Below are 12,450 nucleotides of genomic sequence, written 5' to 3' on the forward strand. Positions count from 1 at the left end.
TTCCATAATTTCTGTGGCCTCAGCTAGGAAGTCTCAAAGACTGGAAGTGATTTGACACTTAGGTACTAGAATCACCAGATGACTTGTTCTGTTACGTGTTATTTAGACGGCTTCTAGTTGAGACCATGCCTGGATTTGTTAGTGAACACTCATATGTGACCTTCTGACAGGATGATAACTGGGTTCTAAGAGCCAGAATCCCAAAAGAATTCAGCAGAAGCTTTATCATTATTTATTAACTTTTTTTTTTTTTTTTTTTGAGACAGAGTCTCACTTTGTTGCCCAGGCTAGAGTGAGTGCCGTGGCGTCAGCCTGGCTCACAGCAACCTCAATCTCCAGGGCTCAGCGATCCTACTGCCTCAGCCTCCCGAGTAGCTGGGACTACAGGCATGCGCCACCATGCCCGGCTAATTTTTTGTATTTATATTTTTAGTTGGTCAATTAATTTATTTCTATTTTTGGTAGAGACGGGGTCTCTCAGGCTGGTTTTGAACTCCTGACCTTGAGCAATCCGCCTGCCTCGGCCTCCCAAAGTGCTAGGATTACAGGCGTGAGCCACCATGCCCGGCCTATTTATTAACTTTTGAAGTCACATAGTGGTCACTTTTCACTGTAATTGTAAACCTGCCCAGATTCAAGGGGAAGGAATAAAGGCCCTCTCAGTGGGAAGAATATCAAAGTCACATTGTAAAGAAAGAATATGTTGAATGGGAGATAATGTTGGGGACATGATTGGGAAATAATAGCTCTCTCATCATCGTAATTCCTCAGGCCTCTATCCTTTGCACATGCTAGTCACCTTACCTAGAATACTTTGTTCTTGCTTTTATGCTTGGCCAACATCAGTCATATGGTTGGTTGAGCATTTTTTATGGGCTGAGCATTGTATCATATATTTTATGTACATTATCTCAAATCCTTACAATAACTGTTCAAGGTAGAGAATACCTTGATTTAACTCAAACTTCAGCCTTTTTTTTTTTTTTTTTTTTTTTTGTGAGGTCTTCTTTTTCCCAAATCCCCTGAGTTGAGCTTTTCCTCTTAGAACTTTTCATGAACCTACCTATTTTAGGTTTTATTATAGCACTCATTATATTTACTTTTACTTAATTGCATTATCTTTCTCCCCATTAAACTGAATTTCGTGAGGCAGGTGTTATTTTCCTATATCCATTTGTCAAATATTTGAATAGATGACAAGTACTTGGCTTGGTAGTAAGAAAATAGAGATAAAGTACAGACTGTGCCCTCAAGTACCTTATGTTTTTATGGATGAGACAGATAAGTAAATGGGCAGATATATAGTTTGACAGATGCTTTTGATAAATAGGAATTACAGAACACTCTGAAGCAACCCCGGAGAGACATAAGTTAGAATTGATACTGAAGTTGGTGTTAGGAAGGCTTCCTGGAGGAAGTGCTTTCTGGCCTGAGACTTACTAAAATTTTTTAAACTTAATTTAAAAAATTACCTTGAAAAAGGCATAGGAATGACAAAGAGAAGAAGGGGATAAAACAGCATATGCAAGGGCATGAGGATCTGAAAATTTAGAGGGGGGTGAGAATTATAAGTAGTAGTTATATTTGGTAAAACAGGAATGGATTGTTTGTGGTCAATTGGTGAATAGGGACAGTGGATGAGACTGGTCTCGGGCCAGATCATGGAGGGCCTTGTAAGTAATCGTACCAAACTTGGATTTTATCCTTGGAATAGTGTGGAGCTAATGAAGGATTAAGCCAGGATGTGATGGTACCACATTTATGTTTTAGAAAAATAACATTGGTTATTATAGAGTGGTGAATGGACTGGAGAGTCTAGTGAGAGAGTCTAGTTAGAAAACTGTTAATGGTAATACAGAAAGGAAATGATAAGGGACAGATACTAAATGATACGGGACAGATACTAAACGGGACAGATACTAAATGGATTTAGGAGGTAGAACCAACAAGAGTAAGTATTTGGTTTTGTATTTTGGAAACATGAGTTCCAGAAGAGTTTATGATTTTTATTTGAATGACTGACTCGGTGGATGGTAGGTTAGAGAATATGAGTAATATGGCTTTTTTTTTTTTTTTTTTGAGACAGAGTCTCGCTTTGTTGTCCAGGCTAGAGTGAGTGCCGTGGCGTCAGCCTAGCTCACAGCAACCTCAAACTCCTGGGCTCGAGCTATCCTTCTGCCTCAGCCTCCCGAGTAGCTGGGACTACAGGCATGCGCCACCATGCCCGGCTAATTTTTTTTTTTATATATATATATATATCAGTTGGCCAATTAATTTCTATTTATAGTAGAGATGGGGTCTCACTCTTGCTCAGGCTGGTTTCGAACACCTGACCTTGAGCAATCTGCCCACCTCAGCCTCCCAGAATGCTAGGATTACAGGCGTGAGCCACCATGCCCGGCCCTAATTTTTTTCTTGATATCATTCATTCAACATGTAAAACTCTCAACACGTGTATGTTTCCTCTGTGTACGGAACCCTGCTAGGTACTGTATGAAATAAATCCTCACCACTGAGGAGTTTGTATGTTTTTAGGAGAGAGTTACAATGGATAACAAGAAGAATTAATAAAATATAAATATAAATTATAAAGTAAGTTAAAACAAAAAAAAATCCTATTTTGGGTAGGGAAGGTAAGTCTAAAAGTCTGAGGTGTATACTATGGTTTTTCTTCAGATCGTATAAATCTTTTGCCTTTTAAAAGTCTGAGGTGACACTTAGGCTGAGACAAGAGAAGGATGACAAAGAGCCAGCTGTGGGAAGAGTTGAGGGAAAAGAATTTTAGGCAGAGGGAACAACACACACATTAGCATCTATATTTATTTTTCTACCTATCTCTATATTTTGAAAACCATGAGTTCATACCAATACCTCTAGTTATAATCTAACACCACAGGTTGCATGGTAGTTTTCTCTCTTTCTATATATAACTCCGTTTTCCTACATTGAGAAACCTGGCTCTCATTATCCTTAATTAATTAATTAATTAATTTGATCCATTCTCCTGTATGTATCAATTGCCCATCACTGGGACATTCCCCTGCATAGATGCCCTCTTTACCTTGCTCATGCTCTCACATCCTATTCCAGAATAACCCCCTTTCTTCCCTCTAGATACCTTGCTAGCCATATCTCCTCTGTAAATGGTGAAGGGGTTATTTCAGTAGTCTAAACAAGACTTTGATGTTGGTTTTAGGTCAGGGTTATAGAAGAGGATGTGGAGAGAAGTAGATAGATTTAGGATCTATTTTGGAGAGCTTAATTGGTAGGATTTGTGGTTTTTGTTTTTTGTTTTTTTTTTAGCGTATTATGGGGGTACAAGTGTTAAGGTTACTTATATTGCCCATGCTGCCCCCCTCCTCCCTAATTGGTAGGATTTAAGTGGTGGCTTGGATGTGTAATGTGGGGAAAAGGGGGACAAATCAAGGGTGATTACCAGGTTTCTGGCTTTCTGGATGGCTGACATTTACTATGATGGAGATTTGAGAGTGGAAATACAGATTAGGAATTTTGTTTTGAATATACTCATTTTAAGATGCCAGTGATAGTTGTTTTGGAATGGAGAAAATACTTTGAGTGTTTTCATGGTATGTGTATGAGATTTATATCCATGTTTTATGAACTAAGGGAATGGGTGAGAAAGAAAGTAATGCTAAGAAACTCCCTAACCAGCAGCAGAGTCATTTATAAAGTCTCATGTGTGTATTACAATGGCTATATTAAAGCAGGACATCTAGCAAAGTATCTACTAGTAAATAACACTTGTAATTTGTTTTAGTTGCAATATGAACATTTAAGTAATATAATTATAGTTCTCTCAACTATTCTGTATTTTTTAGAATTTGTTAATTAGCATTTTCTTTACTACCTCTTTGCTCAATTTATGGTTAGTGTGTATTGTTGAGATTTTATAATTGGCTTTTTTTTTTTTTTTTGAGACAGAGTCTCACTATGTTGCCCAGGCTAGAATGAGTGCCATGGCGTCAGCCTAGCTCACAGCAACCTCAATTTCCTGGGCTCAAACAATCCTTCTGCCTCAGCCTCCCAAGTAGCTGGGACTACAGGCATGCGCCACCATGCCCGGCTAATTTTTTTTTTATATATATATGTTAGTTGGCCAATTAATTTCTTTCTATTTATAGTAGAGACGGGTCTCACTCAGGCTGGTTTCAAACTCATGACCTTGAGCAATCTGCCCGCCTTGGCCTCCCAGAGTGCTAGGATTACAGACGTGAGCCACCGTGCCTGGCCTATAATTGGCTTTTTAGTTCTGAACAAATACAGTTAACCTATATTTTAATTGAGGACTATGGGTAATCCTAAATAGTGTGTTTTAAAGTTTTTTTTTTTTTTTTTTTTTTAAGAAAAAGTTTCTTAGAATTGTGTATAAAGATGATTACATCTATTTTCACTAGAATAGTGTGTCTTTATAACCACTTAAAGTTTTATCATTTCTACCAGACTTTACCACTATATGACATATGTAACACAATTTAACTTGTACTCCCTAGATCTATTAAAACAAACAAAAAAAGTTTTATCGTTTCAAGAATTCTAATGAGTTCCCCCCATGAATTTCAAGTTGACTAGTGATGATATAAAATTATTGGAGTATTTCTTGAATTATATGGCACTCCTATGACTTAATGAGATTTTCTCTTTTCTGAAGACTGAATTACCTGTATTTGAGTTACATTGTTCACCTCAGATAATTTTGACCTATCTTGAGTTCCATATACCGTAATTTCGTGTATTAGAAATTTATTTGCTATGCTAGTTCATCATAATAAAAATTAATAAAGAGGAAATAATATATACTTGAATCCATTAATAAAAAATTGTTTTTTATTTAAAAACTTGATTTATAAACAACTGAATTTATAGAAGAATAAATGGAGCAGATTAACTCCATTATGTAAGTATTGTTAAAGTAAGACATATCTAAGTACATTGTGAGTTACCTTTTAAAGATTTATAATTTATGTAAACCTTCCTTTTTGCTAATATATGTCACAAAATATGGTAAAATTATGTTCATGTTATATTACATTTAAACAAAATATAATAAATTATATATGTAAAATTTATTTTTTTAACATGTTTTTAAACTTATCCTGGTTGCTAGAAGGTTGATGAGCTTTATATAGAATTTCTTGCTTTATTTTTAGAGATCTGATTTGGTTTTTTACCTTTATGTATGTAAAATAAATTTTAGCTATATTTCTATATTAAAGAGAAATAATTTTCAAGAATTCAGCTATAAAGTATTTGCCTTAAATCAGTGGCTCTATTATAGTGACAAGTCATAAATGAAAAGGGGTCTGTCTAAATTATCTCCCCACTCCTGATTGCCTCTTGGATTGGCAGTTAATGTATTCATAATAGGAGCTTATAGTAATGTAAGTTTTTATTAGCAAAACTAACAGAAAGAGAACATCATCCATTACTAGTTTAATAGGAATATAAGAAGACATTTCTTTATTCTCTTTGAAACCTTAACACAAAAATTAGTGATTTTACATATATATGAATATGCCTTAAATATCTTCTCAGAGTCGAAAATAACTCCAGAGCTAGAAAAACAATTTTTTGTCCCGTAGCCAAAAGTACAGCAGATGCTTCTTAGGGATAAAATTGATCACAGTTAAACTCTGAGACCTTATGAGGTTAGAACTTTCTGGATTTTGTTTGTTTTAAACTGGCTCTTTAACTATACTTGTTGAGGAAATTCTTCACATTTTGGAGAACACAGCAGGTCATTATTATTATTTTGTTCATTATTCCTCAGATTAACAAATGTTGTATTCCCCCATGAAGTGTAGAAAGCTTATACTAAACATTTCTCTTTAATTTATTTTTTATGTACATTTTTTACACTGGATAGATGAATTTTATTTTTAATGTAAAGCATGTGGCAAATATATTCTTGTCATTTGATATGAGGACTATTAGCTTCACCATTTTATTTTTTATTTACAAGCTACTGTTTTTTGTTTTTGTTGTGCAGGCTAAAGTGAGTGCCATGGCGTCAGCCTAGCTCACAGCAACCTCAAACTCGTGGGCTCAAGCAATTCTACTGCCTCAGCCTCCTGAGTAGCTGGGACTACAGACATGCGCCACTATGCCCGGCTAATTTTTTCTCTATATATTTTTAGTTGGTCAATTAATTTCTTTCTGTTTTTAGTAGGGGGGGAGGGTCTCGCTCAGGGTGGTTTCAAACTCTTGACCTTGAGTGATCCTCCTGCCTCAGCCTCCCAGAGTGCTAGGATTATAGGCATGAGCCACCAGGCCCTGGCCAAGCTACTGCTTTCTAAAGAAAAAAAACCCCACTACTTTTTTAGACTGTATTGTTTCCCTATAGTATAAACACTTTCACAATCTCTTCCATTTACTGCATATGCATATGTAGAGAGCAACAGTACTTAAGATTATGATGTGTTAGGCAGTCTTCTTTTTTGAGACAAGAGTCTCTGTTGCCGGGGCTAGAGTGCTGTGGCGTCAGCCTACCTCACAGCAACCTCAAACTCTTGGGCTCAAGCACTCCTTCTGCCTCAGCCTCCCAAGTAGCTGGAACTACAGGCATGTAGACATTAGCCATGTCCTGCTAATTTTTTCTATATTTTTAGTTGGCCAATTAATTTCTTTTCTATTTATAGTAGAGACGGGGTCTCACTCTTGCTCAGGCTGGTTTCAACTCCTGACCTTGAGTGATCCTCCCACCTCAGCCTCCCAGAGTGCTAGGATTATAGGCATGAGTCACCCGCGCTTGGCCAATATAAGTATCTTTTTAAACCTACTGAAGGTATGGGAGGTACTCACTTGCACACATTAAAAATTGTAAGATAAATAATTCCACTAAAATGTCGATAGTATTGCTTTTTTTTTTTTTTTGAGACAGAATCTCACTTTGTTGCTCAGGCTAGATTGAGTGCCATGGAGTCAGCTTAGCTCACAGCAACCTCAAACTCCTGGGCTCAAGCGATCCTACTGCCTCAGCCTCCTGAGTAGCTGGGACTACAAGCATGCACCACCATGCCCGGCTAATTTTTTCTATATATATTAGTTGGCCAATTAATTTCTTTCTATTTATAGTAGAGACGGGTCTCCCTCTTTCTTGCTCAGGCTGGTTTCGAACTCCTGACCTTGAGCTATCCTCCCGCCTCGGCCTCCCAGAGTGCTAGGATTACAGGCATGAGCCACTGCACCGGCTGATAGTATTGGTTTTTATGTCATCTGAGGCTATAGTGTAGTGTTCTGTGAAGAGAAGTTAGAAAATTTACTTAATGTCACATGGCTGAGATTCTTACTAAATGTAAATTATGGTCTTTCATATTTTAAGTGTTGATAAAACTTAGGGAATATAAAAACAGTATCACAAATTCTGTTTTTGATGACATTGTCTTTTGTAAGTTTATGTAATAGGCATTAAACTATTTAGGGTAGAGAATGGGAACTAAAGTTAGTTTATTATAGTACCAGGTCTCTCAGGCTGGAGTGCAATGGCTCTATCACAGCCTACTGAAATCTCAAACTCCTGGACTCAAGTGATTCTCCTGCCTCAGCTTTCTAGGTAGTTGGGACTACAGGCATGTGCCACCACACTCAGCTAATTTCTAAATTTTTTTTTTTTTAGTGACAGCATCTCACTATGTTGCCCAGGCTGGTCTTGAACTCCTGGTCTCAAGCAGTTCTCCCACTTCGGCCTCCCAAAGTGTTGGCATTACAGGCATGAGCCACTGTGGCCGGCCTGAGCTAAGTTTTTAATGTATATTACTTCATTTAATCTTCATAACTATAAAGTAGATATTGTTTAGATATTGTGTTTGCTTCACAAATTAGGAAGTAGACTTTTAAAAAGGTCACACAGCTGCTGTTCTGTTTTACCCTGGTCTTTTAAACTCCAAATTAGCGCTTTTCCCTGTAAAACATGAATTGAACAATGTTCCTGACCTTTAGGGACTCTTCTGTAAATAAGGAAATAATGTGATGTATTAAACAGTGTATATACTGCTTTTATGAGGTTTTAGGAATATGAAAGTACCACTTAACTGGGGGGTTAGGAAGGGTTTTACACCGTAGTTGGTGTTTGGGTAAGTATTGGATAAGAATTTTTTTTAACATGTTTTCATGCTGCTACTTTAAATGGTTTCCAACTTGGTATTTTCAGCAGTGAAGAAATCAGCATGTGAGTATTTTTATGGAAACAAAAATAATGTGAGAAATATAACCTAATAAACATTTAGACACACTATATTGAGCATAATGGGTTATGTTATAGCTTTTTAGTACCTATTATTTTATTAATATTTTGATGTTAAGAATTTAACAATCCTAAGTGTAATATGATTTCTTTCACTGCAGATGTCCTCCTCGCACTTTCTTACCAGCCCTCTGCAAAATTTTTCTTGATGAAAGTGCTCCAGACAATGTGTTAGAAGTGACAGCCCGTGCTATAACATACTACCTGGATGTATCTGCAGAGTGTACCCGAAGGATTGTTGGGGTAGATGGAGCTATAAAAGCACTTTGTAATCGTTTGGTTGTAGTTGAACTTAACAACAGAACTAGCAGAGACTTAGCTGAACAATGTGTAAAGGTAAGTATTATTTATTGGCCCATTTACATATCACTTAGAGAATAAAAAATTTATTTTACTAAAAAAATAAAATTCTTTCTTATTATCAGTCTTACTTTATTGAGAGTGGTTGAGAACAGTGGAAATCAGAGCCCTTGCGGCATCAGTGGAGATCCTGTGGGGTTTGGGAAAAGAAATTTTGTCTCTGAAGGAAAAGTGTAGGTCATTGATACACTCTTCTGTGCTGCCTCAGTGTGCTTCACTTTCTGGTAGCCACTAACATTTTGAGATAGGTTATCCCTATTCTTACCCAAAATGGTTGTGTGTGAAAATAGTAATAACTACCACCATCACCACAACTAACACTAACCACCATGCCAGGCATTATTCTAAGCACTTTAAGTGTATTGACTCAATTAATCTTCATGACAACTCCATATGAGTTAGGTGCCATTAATATCATGATGTCATTAATATCATGATTTCTGTTTTATGATGAACAAAATTCAGGTATACTGAGGTTAAGTAACATGCTTGGGAGTAGTGAGTGGCAGAGCCAAGATTTGAAGTTTAGGAATTTGAAGGTTTAGGAAGTCTGATCCTATGGCTTATGGATTTAACTATTTTGCTATACACCCTTTAGAGTAAACTATTGTCTTTTATTCTTTCTGGGCCTAGTTATAAATTTTATGCAACTCTAAAGGCATTACTTCTATGACAGTAATTTATTGGAACTATCGGTGAACACATTTAGAATTTTACATGATTCTCTTTTTTATAATTCCTGCCTTATTCTTTATATAATTCTTGCTGCTCTAGGTTAACAGTTTTCAAAATTTTTTGTCTCAGGATCCTTTTGCAAGTTTAAAATGATTGAGGATCCTCAAAGATCCTGTGTTTATGTAGGCTATATGTATTTATATTTATCATGTTAAATATTAGAACTGAGAAATTTAAAATATTTATTTATCTTAAAATAATAAACTCAGGCTGAGTGCGATGGCTTACACCTGTAATCCTAGCACGCTAAGCACTTTAAGTGCATCAACTCAATCTTCAGGACAATTCTATATGAGGTAGGTGCCGTTAATATCATCATTTCTAGCCAGGGTGGGAAGGAAGATTGCTTGAACTTAGTTTGACACCAGCCTGAGCAAGAGCGAGACCCTGTGTCTACTAAAACCAGAAAAATTAGCTGGGCATGGTGGTATGTGCCTGTAGTCCCAGCTATTTGGGAGGCTGAGGCAGGAGGATTACTTGAGCCCAGGAGTTTGAGGTTGAAGTGAGCTGTGACAATGCTGCTGTACCTCAGCCAGGGTGACAGATCAGACTCTGTCTCACAAACAGACAAACAAAAAAATCTTGGTTTAATAGCAGACTTCTGGATCCTCCCATCTGCTTCTGCATTTAGTCTAGTGCAATATCACACTTCATGTAGTTCCTGGAAAACACTACCCTATATTCATGAGAGAATGAGACTGAAGAAGACAAATAGTATTATACTATTATTGTGAAACAAACTTAAATTCAGAGCTTCTTGAAAATGTCTTAGGAACTTGGGGTGCCTAGACCACACTTTGAGAACTTTGTACCTCTGTGTCTATAGATTTATTTCTGTTATGTCTGTAGCCTCAGAGGGAAGCGGTATCCATTTTCATGTTCAAGGCTTTCCCCCTCCACCCCTTACTTTTTTGATCACATCACTTCCATGTTTCTTCCAGGTATGGGATTTACTCTATTGCTTATTCACTGACTATATTTTTAAATTCTTTCTTATCTGGCTCCTTATTCTCAGCCTATAAACATGCTGAAGTCTTGCTCTTTTTTTGTGGTGTTTTTTTTTTTTTTTTTTGAGACAGAATCTCACTCTGCTGCCCAGGCTAGAGTGCCATGGTGTCAGCCTAGCTCATAGCAACCTGTAACTCCTGGGCTTAAGCAATCCTCCTGCCTCAGCCTCCTGAGTAGCTGGGACAATAGGCATGCACCACCATGCCCGGCTAATTTATTTTATATATATACTTTTTAGTTGTCTAGCTAATTTCTATTTTTGTAGTAGAGAAGGGGTCTTGCTCTTATTCAGGATGGTCTCAAACTCCTGAGCTCAAACGATCCTCCCGCCTCTGCCTCCCAGAGTGCTAAGATTATAGGCGTGAGCTACCATGCTCGGCCTATCCAGCTTTTTATAATTTTCAAACCTGTGATTGAAAGAATGGTACATTTAACGCCTTATATCCACCTAGATTTGCCACTTGTTAACATTTTGCCACTTTGTTTTATTTTCTCTTTCTCTCTCCACCCCCTTCAATTCTTTTCACGCTCCTTTCTTTCTTCCATCCCTCTTTTTTTTTTGGCACTGAACCTTTGAAAATAAGTTCCAGTCATCAGGACACTTTATCCCTAAATATTTTAGAAGGTTATCTCCTAAAAACAAGGACATTCTGCCAAAGCATAATACCATTATTTCACTTATGAAAATTAGCATTGATTTAGTAAGAGGACAATACATAGTTTACAGGTCCAGTGGTCCCCCACATGTCTTTTATGGCTTAAAAAAAAATCAGGATCCAAAATTTGTACATTGTATTTGGTTTTTATTCTTCTTTAATGTCTCTTTTTTTTCCATGACACCTTTTTTGTAGAGTCCAGGGCAGTTACCTTATAAAATGTCCCACATTCTAGATTTGTTTGATTGATTGCGATTAATTTTAGTTTGAAAACTTTATTTGTAAGGTGCTACATAAGAGATGTTGCATAGTTCTTACTGCATCACATCAGAAGGGATATTATGTCCAATTGTTTTACCTGAATATCTTAAACATCAACATAATTTAGAAAATAAAAGTTAATTTTTAATGTTTTGATATTCATAGATTGAATATGAGGGTAGTGATTTATCCACCTTTTTTTTAAGGTCTAGGAGCTTATAAGCGTTTGCTAAATTTCTTATAGTTCCTTAGCTTGCCGTGATCTAAACCTACACTGTCTTTAGTCAGGCATGGTGGCATGCTCCTGTGGTCTCAGTTACTTAGGAGGCTTGAGGTGGGAAGATCACTTGAGCCCAGGAGTTGGAGACTGTAGAGAGCTATATTACTAAGCCACTGCCCTCCAGCCTGGGTGACAGAGCAAGACCCTGTCTCTTAAAATTAAGTAAATAAATAAATGCACTGTCTAATATGGTAGCCATATCTGCTGAGCACTTCAAATGTGGCTACTCCAAATTGAGATGTCTTTTAAGTATACAATATACTTATGATTTTTAGGATAATACATGAAAGAATGTAAAATATATCAGCAATTTTTTATATTGATTACATGTTGAAATGATATCTTGGACATATTGGGTTAAATAAAATATATTATTAAAACTAATTTTATTTGTTTTAGTTTACTGTTTTTAATGTGTCTACTAATAAATTTGGAAAGTGCCATTATGTTTTCGATGAGTCTAGAAAACTAACATTCTTTTGTTAATTTTGTTTTACTATTGTAGGTATTGGAACTGATATGTACTCGTGAGTCAGGAGCAGTCTTTGAGGCTGGTGGTTTGAATTGTGTGCTTACCTTCATTCGTGACAGTGGACACCTGGTTCATAAAGATACTTTGCACTCTGCCATGGCTGTGGTATCAAGACTTTGTGGCAAAATGGAACCTCAAGATTCTTCTTTAGAAATTTGTGTAGAATCTCTGTCTAGTTTATTAAAACATGAAGATCATCAGGTAAATAAATTGCTATTTTATACTTTCAGTTTCTAAAATGTAATTTTTTAAAATAGTAATCCCCTATTTATAATTATGATATACTGTAATTTGAACTTTCCATTTGATGAAGTAGAGGTAATCCCATTTTCTTTTTCTCTTATTTTATCCTTCTAAA

General features: G+C 36.4%; 1 protein-coding gene across 15 annotated transcripts in view; it reads left to right on the forward strand.

Annotated features, from left to right (window-relative positions):
• Positions 1-12,450, forward strand: part of HECTD1 (HECT domain E3 ubiquitin protein ligase 1) — a 98,507-nt gene that overhangs the window by 12,312 nt on the left and 73,745 nt on the right. For all 15 annotated transcript variants that reach the window (XM_076004116.1, XM_076004119.1, XM_076004117.1 and 12 more), the window contains exons 3-4: positions 8,362-8,596; positions 12,066-12,293. In XM_076004116.1, coding sequence (XP_075860231.1) covers positions 8,362-8,596; positions 12,066-12,293 — 463 coding nt within the window. The remainder of the gene's footprint in view (positions 1-8,361; positions 8,597-12,065; positions 12,294-12,450) is intronic.

The sequence above is a fragment of the Microcebus murinus genome, chromosome 6 (assembly GCF_040939455.1).
Source record: "Microcebus murinus isolate Inina chromosome 6, M.murinus_Inina_mat1.0, whole genome shotgun sequence".
NCBI classification, from domain to species: Eukaryota; Metazoa; Chordata; class Mammalia; order Primates; family Cheirogaleidae; genus Microcebus; species Microcebus murinus.